This window comes from Thalassophryne amazonica, chromosome 21 (assembly GCF_902500255.1).
Source record: "Thalassophryne amazonica chromosome 21, fThaAma1.1, whole genome shotgun sequence".
Taxonomy (NCBI): domain Eukaryota; kingdom Metazoa; phylum Chordata; class Actinopteri; order Batrachoidiformes; family Batrachoididae; genus Thalassophryne; species Thalassophryne amazonica.
The window spans coordinates 11,435,154-11,451,808 of NC_047123.1; the positions used below are offsets into that span (position 1 = coordinate 11,435,154).

Consider the following 16,655-nt stretch of genomic DNA (forward strand, 5'->3'; position numbering starts at 1 on the left):
TATTTTTTCCTTTTTTATTTTTATTTTTTATTAATTCATTTTTTTTTACAGATATACTCGTACTGTTTTGAAATGTTCCAGATCTTTGACATGCAGTTTCCAGCCTGTGCTGCTGTTGCATTACATTTATTTTATTGTACAAAAAAAAAACCTTTGTAACACCAAAACAGTTTGTCCACATGAATAAAAATGTATGTTCACTCAAGATTTGAAGAATCCCTATAAACACATTTCATATTTTCAGTTTTAGAGCAAAGTTATAGCTTACTCAGCATTTTAGATTAGGTTAGATAGAACTTTATTAATCCCTTGGGAAGACTCCCTCAGGGAATTTGAGGTTCCAGCAGCTACAATGCTGCTGTACAATTAGCAGCACAGAGGGTAAGAAGCACACAGTATCAAAAGTATCAAATCAATTTTATTTATATAGTGCCAAATCACAACAACAGTTACCCCAAGGCGCTTTATATTGTAAGGCAAAAGCCATACAATACTTACAGAAAAACCCCAACGGTCAAAACGACCCCCCCTGTGAGCAAGCACTTGGCGACAGTGGGAAGGAAAAACTCCTTTTTAACAGGAAGAAACCTCCAACAGAACCAGGCTCAGGGAGGGGCAGTCTTCTGCTAAGACTGGTTGGGGCTGAGGGAGAGAATCAGGAAAAGACATGCTGTGGAAGAGAGCAGAGATCAATCACTAATGATTAAATGCAGAGTGGCGCATTCAGAGCAAAAAGAGAAAGAAACACTTAGTGGCATCATGGGACTGAGTGTTTCTTTCTCTTTAGTAGAAGTAAAAAGTAAAAATAGAAGTAAAAAACAATTTGCAAAATGTAAATACAAATGTAAGACCAGAAATGCTGCTTCACTACTGGGTGCTCACCACTTTCTTACCCCCAGAGTGAGGACACAAATACTTGTATATGTCTCACATTCAGAAAGCTGAGATTGTTCTGAACATTTTGATGTGGAGCGCATGAGCATTGTATTAAGAGTAACTACCTTAAAATAGGTATTATTAAAAGTACATGAGTCCCTTCGGCTTCTTGTTTGTTTCACAGCAGATCTGAGGTGAATTCTCATGTTGATTTGGCAGATGTTTCACACCAGATGCCCTTCCTGTTGCAGGTCCACATTAGATGGAGAATGGGCACGAGTGGCCTTGAATCGGGAACCATCCACTCCTCAACAATGGGGTATTCTCTGAGTGTAGCAGACTATCGCACATACGAGAAAAACAAGAGGCTGTAGTTACTTTGTGATGGCTGCTATGCTTGGATCCTGCGAAGATTAAATACCAAAGTTTATTATGTCACGTTTGGATTATTCATTTTTACTGATTAATGGCCCAAGTCACTTTTTTAGCCCGGGTCTGCTTCTGACACATGAGAGACCAGGGAAGCCCGGATCATATCGTGTGTGCGGATGATGACCATTCCCTCATCGAGGGCATCACACCATTAAATAATGTGCTTGGCTTGTGCAGAAGCAGTAGTGCATGGCAGGAAGATTTTAGACAGCAGCAAATTATTATTTGAAAAGATCTCAAAGTAGCTGGGCTCACATGGCCGTATTTGACAGAAATGCTACCAGCCACCGGTGTCATTTAAAAGCCTGGTTATCCAGAGACAATAAATTCATCTTGATTCTTGATTGTTGAACTTTTCCTGAGCAGAGCTCTCACTGTGTGGCAGAAACAGACTCATTTGCCAAGTATTACCTGTGTCAGTTCACCTTTCTCAGTTGTATCTCCTCAGCCTTTGTGGTCCTAACACCTTGAGGCGTTCCGTCCAGTCTCATTTATTTCAGCTGCTGGTTGAAATTGGACAGCTGGAAATAAAGACAGAGCTCCCTTTTGTGGGATGACTGCATGTTAATTGCTATGGTGTGCAAGTTTCTTTAAATTAGATTTCATGTAAATGGGAAGAATCCCAGCATAAATGGAGAAACATTCTCACAATTTTCACCCATACACTGCACTATAATATCAATGTCAAAATTTATTTATATAGCACATTTATACAGAAAAACTGCCCAAAGGTGCCTGCACACACCCAAAAAATAATAATAGTAATAATGAAAAACACAACAGGAACAAAATGGCTAAAATGATAATCATAACCAAATCAGGAATCGGCTAGTTTGAGTCGAAAGCCAGAGCAAACAAATGAGTTTTTAACCAAGACTTGAAGATGTTTAAAGATGGAGCCATACGGACGTCAAGGAAGCCTGTTCCAGAGTCTCTGGACACTGAAAATGCACGGTCTCCCCTAGTTTTCAGCCGGGATCTCGGCACTTCCAGAGGCAGTTGATTGGGCCGATCTCATATTTCGATCTGGAGCATGAACCAGCAGAAGCTCGGAGAGGTAGGACGGAGCCAATCCATTTAAACATTTAAAAACCAACAACAACAACTTGAAATGAATCCTGTAAATGACTGGAACCTAGTGCAGAGAGGCCAGTACAGGAGTTATGTGGTCCAGCCTTCCGGTGCCCGTAAGCACCGCGCTGCGGGCGTTTTGGACCAATTGCAGGCGGTGAATGGACATGTGATCTAGCCCACAATACGGGAGTTGCAATAGTCCAAATGACAGGTGACAAAAGCGTGAATCACTCTCTCCAAGTCAACCCGGGGCAAATAGGGTTTAACTTTACCCAGGAGACGAAGCTGAAAAAGCTAGACTTGATTACAGAGTTAATTTGCTTTTCAAATTTAAAGAACTGTCAAAAGATGACACCAAGACTCCTAACAGACGGGTGGCCAGTGGTTACTCAGCGAGCCCAGAGCAGTGGCAATCAAATGATTCCCAAATACCACAATCTCAGTTTTAGAGTCATTCAGATTAAGACAATTATGGGTCAACCAGTCCTTCACTTCCTTCAAACAATTATTTAAAAGTTTAAAATTGTCTCTGCCCGGGTACAGCAGAAGATAAATTTGCAGATCAATCTGCAAAGCAGTGAAAAGAAATATCATGGTCATATAATGGACAAACCCTGCATGACATCACGCATAGCTTACTGAAGACCCTGAAAGAGCCTTTTTGAAGGAATAACAAATAAAATACATTTTTTCTGAGGTGTGAGCTTTGTTTAAGTAGGTAGCTGGGGTATGGTTATTAAAATTATAACGGGCTTATTTCCTGAGTATTGTGGATGAATTGGGGGAGTGTTGGTCTAGTGGTTAAGCAGTAGGTTTGAGCCAGAGGATCCTCAGTTCAAACCCCTGCCAGGCTGGAAAAAACACTAAGGCCCTTGGGCAAGGTCCCTTAAAACCCCAAGTTGCTCCCAGTATGTACTGAATGCCTTGCATGGCAGCACCCTAACATCAGTGTGTGAATGTGAGGCATCATTGTAAGGTGCTTTGAGCTTGAGAAGGAAAGGAGGCTACACAAATGCAGTCTATTTACCTAACGTCATCAAGCTACCAATAGCTGCTAAAAGTGCTAATATCATCAGCGTGCAAATCAAAGATACAAAAATGACAGCAGAAATACTGGAGCACAGACGTTCTTATATGATTCATTGGACTATTAACCACACAACAAGTCATATTATTACAGATATTTGTAATAAAATGCGCAAAAAGGATAAACATGGTCAGCTAGCAGCTGCAGCTAGTGTGCTCCATGCTGCCGGAGCTCTAATTTGGAGCTCATCTCAGCAGCAACACTGTTCTCTCACCACCGAATTATGCATAACTTATGATTTGAAACAGCTTAAGCAAGTGCAGGCATTACTAAAAAAAGAAAAACAAATCACCCAGTACACTTATCATGAAGTGGGAAATTAGGATTAGGGTTAAAAAAGTGTGTGTGTGTGTGTGTGTGTGGTGTGTGTGTGTGTGTGTGTGTGTGTGTGTGTGTGTGTGTGTGGGTGTGTGTGTGTGTGTGTGTGTGTGTGTGTGTGTGTGTGTGTGTGTAAACATGTTTATTTCTGCTGTAAAGTTGGCCATTTGAACATGGGCTTCTATGGTAACCCTTTTGGTTCCAGCTTCAAGTGGCTAGTCAAGGAAACTGCAACTTTTTCTTCTTCCAGGTGGGTTCATTTTTGATTACCAGAAGTTGAGGCTTGATTTTGTCAACTATTCATGCTGCATGAAAGCAGTCCTCCATGAAAGCTAGTGAGATTTGTTTTTGCTGCAGTGTGAAGACTTTTGTGTTTGAGAACCAAAAGAAGACAATTTAAAATCAGACTCACTCACTTATTGTCACTCAACCCTTACAGGCAGAATGAAATGCAGTTTCTCCAGGTCTTAGTTAACTGGGACAATTTTTTTAAACCTAACCTATTGTATAAACTTTTGCAATATAAACTTTTGTAATGTGCAATATGCGAACCCCGTGGCCTTAGAATATACAGTGAGGAAAATAAGTATTTGAACACCCTGCGGTTTTGCAAGTTCTCCCACTTAGAAATCATGGAGGGGTCTCGTAGGTGCATGTCCACTAGAGACATAATCTAAAAAAAAAACCCGGAAATCACAATGCATTATTTTTTAATAATTTATTTGCATGTTACTGCTGCGAATAAGTATTTGAACACCTGTGAAAATCAATGTTAATATTTGGCACAGTAGCCTTTGTTTGCGATTAGAGGTCAAACGTTTCTTGTAGTTTTTCACCAGGTTTTCACATACTGCAGCAGGGATTTTGGTCCACTCCTCCATACTGATCTTCTCCAAATCTTTCAGGTTTGGAGTTTCAGCTCCCTGCAAAGATTTTCTTTTGAGTTCAGGTCTGGAGACTGGCCAGGCCACTCCAGGACCTTGAAATGCTTCTTACGGAGCCCCTCCTTAGTTGCCCTGGCTGTGTGTTTGGGGTCATTGTCATGCTGGAAGACCCAGCCATGACCCATCTTCAATGCTCTTACTGAGGGAAGGAGGTTGTTTGGAGGTTGTTTGCCAAAATCTCGCAATACATGACCCCATCCATCCTCCCTTCAATACGGTGCAGTCGTCCTGTCCCCTTTGCAGAAGAGCACCCCCAGAGTATGATGTTTCCACCCCCATGCTTCACAGTTGGGATGGTTTTCTTGGGGTTGTTCTCATCCTCTAAACATGGTAAGTGGAGTTGATTCCAAAAAGCTCTATTCTGGTCTCATCTGACCACATGACCTTCTCCCATGCCTCCTCTGGATCATCCAGATGGTCACTGGTGAACTTTAAACGGGCCTGGACATGTGCTGGCTTGAGCAGGGGAACCTTGCTGCCCTGCAGGATTTAAACCATGACAGCATCATGTGTTACTAATGTAATCTTTGTGACTGTGGTCCCAGCTCTCTTCAGGTCATTGACCAGGTCCTCCTGTGTAGTTCTGAGCTTTCTCAGAATCATCCTTACCCCACAAAGTGAGGTCTTGCATGGAATCCCAGACCGAGGGAGACTGACAGTCATCTTGTGTTTCTTCCACTTTGTAATAAATAATCATAACAGTTGTTGTCTTCTACCAAGCTGCTTGCCTGTTGTCCTGTAGTCCATCCCAGCCTTGTGCAGGTCTACAGTTTTGTCCCTGGTGTCCTTAGACAGCTCTTTGGTCTTGACTATGGTGGACAGGTTGGAGTGTGATTGATTGAGTGTGTGAACAGGTGTCTTTTATACAGGTAACAAGTTCAAACAGGTGCAATTAATACAGGTAAAGAGTGCAGAATAAGAGGGCTTCTTAAAGAAAAATGAACAGGTCTAGTGGAGCAGATAACTGTAACAATTCGTCATTTCTGAAAAGAAGCACCAAAGTTGGCACAAATACTCCTTAGACATTACTCTTTGAAAAAACTGAGTAGCCACTTGAATTTTCAGTAGGCGGCCAGGTGGGGTCAATTGAAGAATTACACAGGGGTCAAAATTTAAAAATGCTCCAGTCATATTGAAAGCTATACCACATTATTTGTCTGATCACAACGATACCAAAAAGGTATAGTTTGGACTATCTATGACTGAATGTTATGGAATTATGGGGTAAAAACAAGAATGGTGACAAAGGTCAATTTCAGTTTGTACAGGGGTTAGAAGTTAAAGTTGCTCCAATTTTGGTAAAAAGTGGTGCAAATTATTGGTTGAACTAATAGGATTAATAAATGAAATAGTTTTGACTGTGTTGAATGCTTGGTCTGCAAGGTAAAGGTAGAGCAAATGTCGACGTCCATTGGATTCTATGTAACATGATAACTAAGCATGACACATAGTGCAAACTACTCCTTTTAAAAAACCCTATTAACTCAACCAATAATTTGCATCACATTTTACAATATTTAGAGCAACTTTAACATCTGACCCCTGTATAAACTAATGCTGACCTTTGTTACCATTGTTGCTGTTTTTACCCCATAACTCCATAACATTCAGTCATAGATAGTCCAAACTATACCTTTTTGGTATCATTGTGATCAGACAAGTAATGTGGTACAGCTTTCAATATGATTGAAACATTTTTAAATTTTGACCCCTGTGTAATTCTTCAATTGACCCCTACCTGGCCGCCTACTGAAAATTCAAGTGGCTACTCAGTTTTTTCAAAAGAGTAATGTCTAAGGAGTATTTGTGCCAACTTTGGTGCTTCTTTCCAGATTTGAAGGATTCCTCTGTAAATATTCTGTTATCTGCTGCACTAGTCTGTGTGAGCCAGAATTCTTGCTGGTTGGTAGGTGTTCAAATACTTATTTGGAGCAGTAACATACAAATAAATTATTTTATTATTTCTGGATTTTTTATTTTTTTAGATTATGTCTCTCACAGTGGATGTGTACCTAAGATGAAAATTTCAGACCCTCCATGATTTCTAAGTCGGAGAACTTGCAAAACCGCAGGGTGTTCAAATACTTATTTTCCTCACTGTATACGAGGTCTATTAGAAAAGTATCCGACCTTATTATTTTTTTCAAAAACCATATGGATTTGAATAACGTGTGATTGCGTCAGACAAGCTTGAACCTTCGTGCGCATGCGTGAGTTTTTTCACGCCTGTCGGTTGCATCATTCGCCTGTGAGCAGGCTTTGAGTGAGGAGTGGTCCACCACTCTCGTTTTTTTCATTATTTAGGAATGGCTCAGAGACTGCCGCTTTGCTTGATCAAAATTTTTTCAGAAACTGTGAGGGACATCAAAGTGGACACCATTCGAGAAATTCAGATGGTTTTGGTGAAATTTTATGGGCTTCAAAGAGATTACGGAGTGTTACTGTGCTTTAAGGACGGCCCAGAGTGACTGGTGGTGTGCCGCGCTCCGAAGGCGCCATCGACAGGCTGAGCGATCATTTCATTTCTAACGGATGGCTGTATGGATCCGTGACCATCGTGTGCAATTTCTCTGGTTATCGCAAGAGCTGGACATCAACCATTTTCCAGCAGATTTCACTTTAACAAGAGATTTTGTCTGGAAAGCCAAGCGGAGGCTTCGCGCGTCACGATGGATTCGCTACTGGAGCAAGACAAAACCACCTCCGTTTTGGTCTCACAGGATGGCTTTGAGATGGCATTCAGACAGCTGTCGGTGGTTTTTCCATCGAGTGATTATCCGAGAAATTGTGGATGTGCCTGGACATGCCATGCGGCACGCCTCCGCTCCTCTTTCCATGACAAAAACTCCTGTAACAGTGGAATGTGCCGTTCATTTCCAAACTGGATGCTGTGTTTTATCCGGGATGTCATCTGGCTAGCACAGGAATTGTGAAAAGATGTGGACATCAGCACTTTTTTGGCACATTGAGACAGACGTGCGGAGGAATTCCGCGCGTCGCGGGATTGGTTCTTCCCAATTTCCTCAAAAAAATAGAGACATTGGTGGGCTTTCTTGATGACAGCCATGGTGTTGGTGTGCCAGGTGAGAGTGTTGGAGAGTAGACTCCAAGATACCTGATGGAGGAGACGATCTCCACTGCTGCTCCATTGATGTAGAGAGGGGAGGGGGTGGTGGGGGCTGACCTGCGGAAGTCAACAACTATCTCCTTGGTCTTCTGGGTGTTGAGGATGAGGTTGTTGTCTCTGCACCACCGTGTCAGGTTCTCCACTTCTCGCCTGTACGCTGTCTCATCCACTTGGCTAATGAGCCCGATCACTGCTGTATCATCTGCAAACTTAACAACAAGATTATTCTTGTGCTGGGCTCTGCAGTCGAAGGTCATCAGTGTGTACAGCAGTGGACTGAGCACACAACCCTGGGGTGAGCCAGTGTTCAAGATGATGGTGGAGGATGAGGTGGTGTTGATCCTGACACACTGTGGCCTCCTAGTCAGGAAGTCCAGGATCCATTTGCACAGTGCTGAGGGAGCTCCTAGTTCAGCCAGCTTGGAAACCAGTTTCTGCATTTTATTTCCTGGCATAAATAGTGCTGCCAGAACGTTGCTCTGTCAGAGCTCCAGCATTCCTCTGTGGATAGAGGAGAACCTTCCAAAAAGACAACCATCTCTGCAGCAATCCACCAATCAGGCCTGTATGGTAGAGTGACCAGACGGAAGCCACTCCTTAGTAAAAGGCACATGGCAGCCCACCTGGAGTTTGACAAAAGGCACCTGAAGGACTCTCAGACCATGAGAAACAAATTCTCTGGTCTGATGAGACAAAGATTGAACTCTTTAGCATCATGTTTGGAGGAATCCAGGCACCATCCCTACAGTGAAGCATGGTGGTGACAGCTTCATACTGTGGGAATGTTTTTCAGTGGCAGGAACTGGGAGACTAGTCAGGATTGAGGGAAAGATGAATGCAGCAATGTACAGAGACATCCTGGATGAAAACCTGCTCCAGAGCGCTCTTGACCTCAGACTGGGGCGATGCTTCATCTTTCAGCAGGACAATGACCCCAAGCACACAGCCAAGATATCAAAGGACTGGCTTCAGGACAACTCTGAATGTCCTTGAGTGGCCCAGCCAGAGCCCAGACCTGAATCTGATTGAACATGTCTGCAGTGATCTGAAAATATCTGTGCACCGACGCTTCACATCCAACCTAATGGAGCTTGAGAGGTGCTGCAAAGAGGAATGGACAAAACTGCACAAAGACAGGTGCACTAAGCTTGTAGCATCATATTCAAGAAGAATTGAGGCTTCAATTGCTGCCAAAAGTGCATCAACAAAGTATTGAGTAAAGGCTGTGAATACTTACTTATGTATGGGTGATTTCTTTGTTTTTTTAATGAATTAGCAAAACACAAAGAAAAAAAGCTATTTTCATATTGTGCGTAGAAATTTGAGGGAAAAAATTGATTTACTCCATTTTGGAATAAGTCTGTAACATAAAATGTGGGAAAATTGAAGTGCTGTGAATACTTTCTGGATGCACTATACGTCCAGACAGTGTGGGGTATTTCAACTGGACGTCTTGGGGCACCGGCCCTAATTTCCTGCATATAACGTCATACTGCTGCATACATGGAACAACTCCTATGTTGGTGATAGATGTGCTACAGAATGCTGGGAATGGTGCTGTGAGATGGGACCCCTTAAGTGTGCATACCTTACTGTTCTTGTGTTTGGTGGCTCTGCATGCTTTCATAATAAGCCCAAACTGTTTGTACTTGTTTCTGCAAAGTGCCTCTGACACTTTAGTTGTGGTAAAATGCCAAAATTTACTAGCTCCAAAGCTAAACGCTTACTTGGTAGCCACGTAGCATAAGCCCAGAGATTATGCAATATATGAAAATCCCCAATTTAAAGAGCTGACTAAAAAATAAATAAATGAAATGGACACATTTTTATTGTAGTGGTTTCCAATGCTATGTGTCATCTGCTTCAGATAACATCCAATATCTTGTTCACTGCATGTTGTCCATTTTTCTTATTTTTGAAATTTAGAAATCCTTATATCAAGTAACAGCACATTCTGTGTTGTGCACATGTGCTACACTGAGCTCCTGTCTGTTGTTAAACTCTTCTTTTAAAATGTGAGTTCCACTTAAAGAAAGAAGGTGCATCTTATAGGCTGATGTGAATTCTCCGGAAAATATGGTACTCGTGATTGTCATCCTTCTATACAGTAATAAAGGGTAATGGAGGCACACTGGAGAAATTGGACAGAGTGAAGAAATAAATTAATAAAATGACCCCATTGCCATCAGCAAAAAGTTATTAGAAATTTTAATATGTGAGGAGAGAGCTGAGGGGAATGATGCCGCTTTTGTCATGCCACTACATCTTGTTCTCATCAAAAATCTATTTTCTGTCAATTAGTACAAAATGCGACGGCCCTGCACAAGATACTTTCTTGTGATCCTTCAGTGATTGATTTATTGTTTGGCTAGATGTTTGAATTATCTCTTTGATATGTAGATTAGTGATACCATATTATCATTCCTCTCGCACATTTCTGCAACATAGTCATCATCTTACCACAAACCATCTGAAGCAGGGGATCCATTAGCAGACATGTAATAACATTATTTCCCCAAAGCCTGGAAAGAACGAGACAACTAACAAACAAATATCATCCCTCTTATTGAAGCATTCATCATTCTCTGTACACAATTACAACTCTTAGCCCAACAAATAAAATATTTTCCAAGGCTTTAGAAATGCTCAGGCATTACTGTGTAAAATTCCCTCCTGTTGTGGTTTGCTCCCCCCCCCCCACCCGCATGTGTCTCTTTAGTTGTAGAGAACTCTAACAAATGAACATATACAGACTATAAGAATAATTAAAGAGACAGTCGGACGGCGTGAAAACGGTATTACTGTGTACCACCTACATTTCACACAGGCTCATGCACATGGCACTTGCATGAATCACTTGGGGCAGGTCAGAGCACAGTCTGGGTATTCGGACGGCTGTCCTCCACAGTTCATATTCCCTCCCAGATGTGGCACGGATATGGTTTTTAGACATTCTGCCTGATTCGGCTTGGTTCGTGCACATTCATACAAAAAACAAAATACAATGATTTGCAAATCCTCTTCAACCTATATTCAATTGAATACACCACAAAGACAACATATTTAATGTTCAAAGTGATAAACCTTATTGTTTTTTTGCAAATATTTGCTCATTTTGAAATGGATGCCTGCAACACATTTCAAAAAAGCTGGGACAGGGGAAACAAAAGACTGGGAAAGTTGATGAATCGTCAAAAAACACCTGTTTGGAACATTCCACAGGTGAACAGGTTATTTGGAAACAGGTGAGTGTCATGATTGGGTATAAAAGGAGCATCCCCAAAAGGCTCACCTGTTCACAAGCAAAGATGGGGCGAGGATAACCACTTTGTGAACAACTGCGTGAAAAAAATAGTTCAACAGTTTAAGAACAATGTTTCTCAACGATCAATTGCAAGGAATTTAGGGATTCCATCATCTACAGTCCATAATATAATCAGAAGATTTAGAGAATCTGGAGAACTTTCTACACGTAAGTGGCAAGGCTGAAAACCAACATTGAATGCCCGTGACCTTCAATCCCTCAGGCAAACTGCAAAACCAACATCATTGTGTAAAGGATCTTACCGCATGGGCTCAGGAACACTTTAGAAAACCATTGTCAGTTAACACAGTTCGTCGCTACATCTACAAGTGCAAGTTAAAACTCTACCATGCAAAGTGAAAGCCATACATCAACAACATCCAGAAATGCCACTGCCTTCTCTGGGCCCGAGCTCATTTGAAATAGACAGACGAAAAGAGTTCACATTTCAAATTGTTTTTGGAAATCATGGATGTCGTATCCTCTGGACAAAAGAGGAAAAACACCATCCAGATGACCCCTGGGCGGTAGGGGTCAGCTCCACAGCACACCAGTTCCACCCACTCCTCTTACAGGACATCAGCAGCATTAACACATGACACCCCATCCTGAGTCCACTCCCAGAACATGATTAACTGCCAGGAGGGATTGCAAGAGGCACCCAAGGGTATAGGCCAGAGGGTCTTTGGCCAGTCCATGGGCATCCCTAGCCTGTCTCCATTTGTTGGAGTCAAACAGGTTTTTAACTCCCTCTTCTAGTTCCTGTTGATTGTGCTGTTTTTTGGCTTTGATACATTTTTGACACTTGTCTCCTGGCACATTACACTAAATACAAGTAGAAGAAGCATGTTCTATATGGTCCATCAATTTAAATTCAATTTTCAATTTATTTTCATTTATATAGCACCAAATCACAACAGAGTTGCCTCAAAGTGCTTCACACAGATAAGGTCTAACCTTACCAACCCCCAGAGCAACAGTGGTGATGAAAAACTCCCTCTGAGGAAGAAACCTCAAGCAGACCAGACTCAAAGGGGTGACCCTCTGCTTGGGCCATGCTACAAACATAAATTACAGAACAATTCACAGAACAATTCACGGACGAATATACAAGAATTGCTGTTGGTGCACAGGACAGGAGGGTCGCCAACACAAACACAACTCCCATCTCTGGATGGAGCTGCACCTTAAACAGAGAGAAAAAAACAGAATCAGGCATCAGAAAGACAAAAAAATACTGTATAATTTGCCAGCATTAAACAACAAGAAAAACAGAAGAAATACTAAGGTGATCGCCGGCCACTAGCCCTAAACTTCACTAAAAGACCCAGAATTTAGGTGACGTCGAGGTCGCGGCCCGCTCCAATTACTAATAACATGAATTAAAAGAGTAAAAAGCGTAAAACAAAACTGTACCAGTATGCTAGCCATATGAAAGGGAAAATAAGTGCGTCTTAAGTCTGGGCTTGAAAATCTCCACAGAATCTGACTGTTTTATTGATGCAGGGAGATCATTCCACAGAACAGAGGCACAATAAGAGAAAGCTCTGTGACCCGCAGACTTCTTATTCACCTTAGGGACACAAAGTAGTCCTGCACCCTGAGAACGTAAAGCCTGGGCCAATACGTAAGGTTTAATTAGGTCAGCTAGGTAGGGAGGTGCCAGTCCATGAATCATTTTATAGGTTAGTAGCAGAACCTTAAATTCTGGTCTCACTGGGACAGGAAGCCCGTGAAGGGATGCTAAAATGGGTGTAATGTGGTTGTGCTTTCTGCTTCGTGTCAAAAGTCTGGCTGCAGCATTTTGAACCAATTGGAGACCCCTAATGCTAGACTGCAGTAAACCAGAAAATAGAACATTGCAATAGTCCAATCTAGAAGAGATAAATGCATGGATCAGGGTCTCAGCATCAGCCATTATTATCCCTAATTCCATAGAATGAAGCAGATGAGTCAGTGACTTCCTCTTCATGAGACGCCATGTTACCTCCCCAGCCAAGGCTGGATGATGTGATGCAGATGAAATTGTCTTGTCCAGGTCGTGTTACTGGTAATCAAACCCAGTTCAACACATTGGGAACCCAACTCCTGATCCCACTGATGTACCTGCTTGTTACACTGAATACCACTGGATGAATTGAACACCTGCAGTTTGTGCACGATAGGGCCTCACTGTAGTTGCAGACAGCCTATTATTTCTTAGGCAGGGCTTTTGATGTATCTTGTCATACCACTTTGCTGTTTTCTCAGTTGTTGTGCTGTTTTGCTTGGTTTTAACCACCTTCCTTTTATCATCTTGTTTTATAGCAGAGGAAGATGGTGTGAAGAGCATTGTGCTGTCATCTGTTGAGCAGCTGGGAATCGACATCTGTATCAGGTATCTGATTTTTTTTTTTTTTTTTTTGTAGTCGTTTACAACATCTAATTTTGTCCATTTCCTTTGAGAGAAACCCAGTAAAATACAAACAAACTCTTCATCTGGTGGTATATTCCACTGAAAAATGGCAACAGTCTGGCAGTGCCGAGAGGGAGCAGATCCAGTTACTTCAGCATGTGATTTCACTGGTGATTTCACAGTCCATGGCACATGGTTACATAGCAAATGTGATGTCAGATTTAAACATTTTCAGTACAATTGAACCTTGACAGCACAGAGCAGAATCAGCTTAGACACCAGTGTTGCACACTAGGAGTGATCGACAACAGTGTCCTGTGAATATGCACATGCTTGCCTAAAAATATGACTAAAGTTGTATATACATTTTATTTTTCACAAAAATGACAAAATTTACTTCATTTTGTCATCTGGTTATCATATCCATCCATTTTCTGAAACCACTTTTATCCAGTTAAGGATACGGGAAGTCGGTGAGGGTTGGCCGGAACCTCTCCCAGCAGTTATTGAGGTGAGAAGTGGGGTACACCCTAGACAGGCCTCCAGTCTAGTGCAGGCCCAACTTATATGTGCAAATGCATTCACATTCTCACTCACACCTACAGCCAATTTAGAGTCACCAATTCTCCTAACCTGCAATCAGTGGTGGGCACAGCTATCCAAAAATTTAGCTTCGATAGCCATTAATCCGATAACTGAAAAGTTCTCTTTTATGATGCTAAACCGACAAACTGCTAAAAAAAATTTATCTTTATTACAGTTAACCGATAACTATTAGTATTGATCTGGACGCGGCCAGATCAGATTACACTGTCGGCTTCTGATAAACCAGTTTCACGCCACAGGGGCTGCTGGGTAAATTTAAGGATCACAAACACAAAAAGAAAACACATAAAAGGGAAAGAATAAAAAAATAAAACCCCAAACACTGTCATCATCTTTCAAAAGCAGTAAAACACAGTATTAGAAGTCACAGTTTATCTCGGTATTAGATACACTGTCATTTATGAACTAAAAGCTGCTGCTTTTTTCACATGGCTTAAACAACCAAAATATGTTCATTAATGCATTGATTGGCAGAGGAAAAGACATGTAGTAAATATAAATTCTTACCTGTTAGTTTCAGTGGGATTCATGAAGAAAATAATCCACATAAAGCATCCTGATTATCCAAAACGGTGTCTAAACGGTGAAGAAAAGTCCCTCTGTAACACAGCTACGCCATGAGATCTCCTCTCTCCCACCGAGTCTTGGCGATTAAATTATCCAGTCTGCCACAAAGAAATAAAATAATGTTAAAATGAGTCTGTTTTGTTTGTGTCAAGTGGACGGTAACGCTGTAACGTCCAAAGTGAACCTGAACTACACTACCCACAATGCTCCCTTAATGATGATGTCATCAGCAAGCGACAGCCAGTCTGCCACAAACCACTGATCTACACACGACAGGGACTAAAATGTTTGATTTTAGAGATTACAAACCTTTTTGACTGTTAAACTTTGCTTACTTTACCAGCAAAAAAAAAAAAAAATGCTAGCGGACTGAAAGTTATCGGAACTAAATTTATCTGAAGATAATTAGTCTGCTCATGGTTTTTAAACTTATCAGAAAGCTAATCTCCTAACAAAAACATTAGCTTTGATAATTATCGGTTATTGGATTAGCTGAATGGTGCCCACCACTGCCTGCAACTAAAGGGGATAGTCCATTGGCTGATGGGGTCCCCCACGCGGCCCCCCCCGCAGGTCTACTTCCTGGGTATTTTCTAGTAGCCATGGGTCTCCTCTTCTAGAAAAAGCATGTGAACGTTAAAAAAACTTGTTCCCGAGGCACTTACTACACGCATTTTTAATGTTGCACAACTTGCTTTTTTTTACACAAGTTTTGGGGGTAGGGGAAACAAATGTGGCAATGTCTCCTCACCCCGAAGGTCCACGGCAACAAACTACCACTCAAATGTTGGTATTTAAATGCTCTTTCACATGGTATATAATAAATGCAAATTAGGTGAACAAGTAGGTCACCAGAGGCTAAAAGGTCACAGAATTTAGTAAATGCCCAAAATCTGACCCATGCCTCTTTATGTCAGTGTCCTGGTGCTAAATTATGGAATATTGTCAAGTTAACACCCCTAGAAGTGACCCATGGTGTTCCTGCAACACTCAAAAGGTCTAATGTTCAATTATTTTGCCAATTGTTGCTTCTATCACAAGTGACGTAAGGTATTTGTCAAAGGTGATGAAACTGCTGTTTTGTTGTTGTGGTAATTCAATCACTGTGTCAGTCCACAGGAAAAAAAAATTACCACTCAGAATGTTGGTATTCAAGTACACTTTTCGATGGAGTATGCAAATTAAGTCCATAAGTAGGTCCAGAGGTCAAAAGGTCCTTGGTTTTCAGTCCCAATGAGTTTACTCCTGTATGCATTTCATTTCACATCAACTATCCACTAGCTTTTATAATATAGAAGGGTAGGCCACCAGTGCTACCACATGGGGGTTGAGTAGATTACTAGGGCCTAGGCCTACTGCTGATGCTGCTCTATTTCACAAGTACCAATTCTCTGAAAAGTTCTCATAAAAATGGCATCATCATCTACAAAAGCTTTGATATTCCAACATGTAAATGTTTAATCAGGGTACAGGTAGGTACAGAACATTACAGACATTTATGGGGACTTTAGTGCAAGCACCGGTGCCAACAGAGCTGATTTTGAGTATTGCAATGGTCTGCATGGATCTGGTCAACATGGCAACAAGAGGCTCAGTGATCCTTGACTTTGCAAAATGTTGGCGTTAGGAAAAATGAAACCCCAACAAGACACTGAAACCAGGACTAGATCCTGGTTTCAGTGTCCAGAGCTACATGGCTGGACATGGTATTCTCATACCAACGGTGCTGGTAAGGAGATTGGCCATGTTCTTGTGGGAAAATTGGAGAATTCTGCAAAACTCTAGGGTTTATAGAACTGCCCAGTTTGTGCTTTCTTAGAATAGACTTGTTTTGGTAAATGGTAAATGGACTGCATTTATATCACACTTTTCCATCTGCATCAGACACTCAAAGCACTTCACAATAATGCCTCACATTCACCCCG

General features: G+C 41.6%; 1 protein-coding gene across 1 annotated transcript in view; it reads left to right on the forward strand.

Moving 5' to 3' along the window:
* Positions 1-16,655, forward strand: part of tbc1d32 (TBC1 domain family, member 32) — a 344,636-nt gene that overhangs the window by 214,804 nt on the left and 113,177 nt on the right. The window contains 1 exon segment of the mRNA XM_034162816.1: positions 13,470-13,539. Coding sequence (XP_034018707.1) covers positions 13,470-13,539 — 70 coding nt within the window.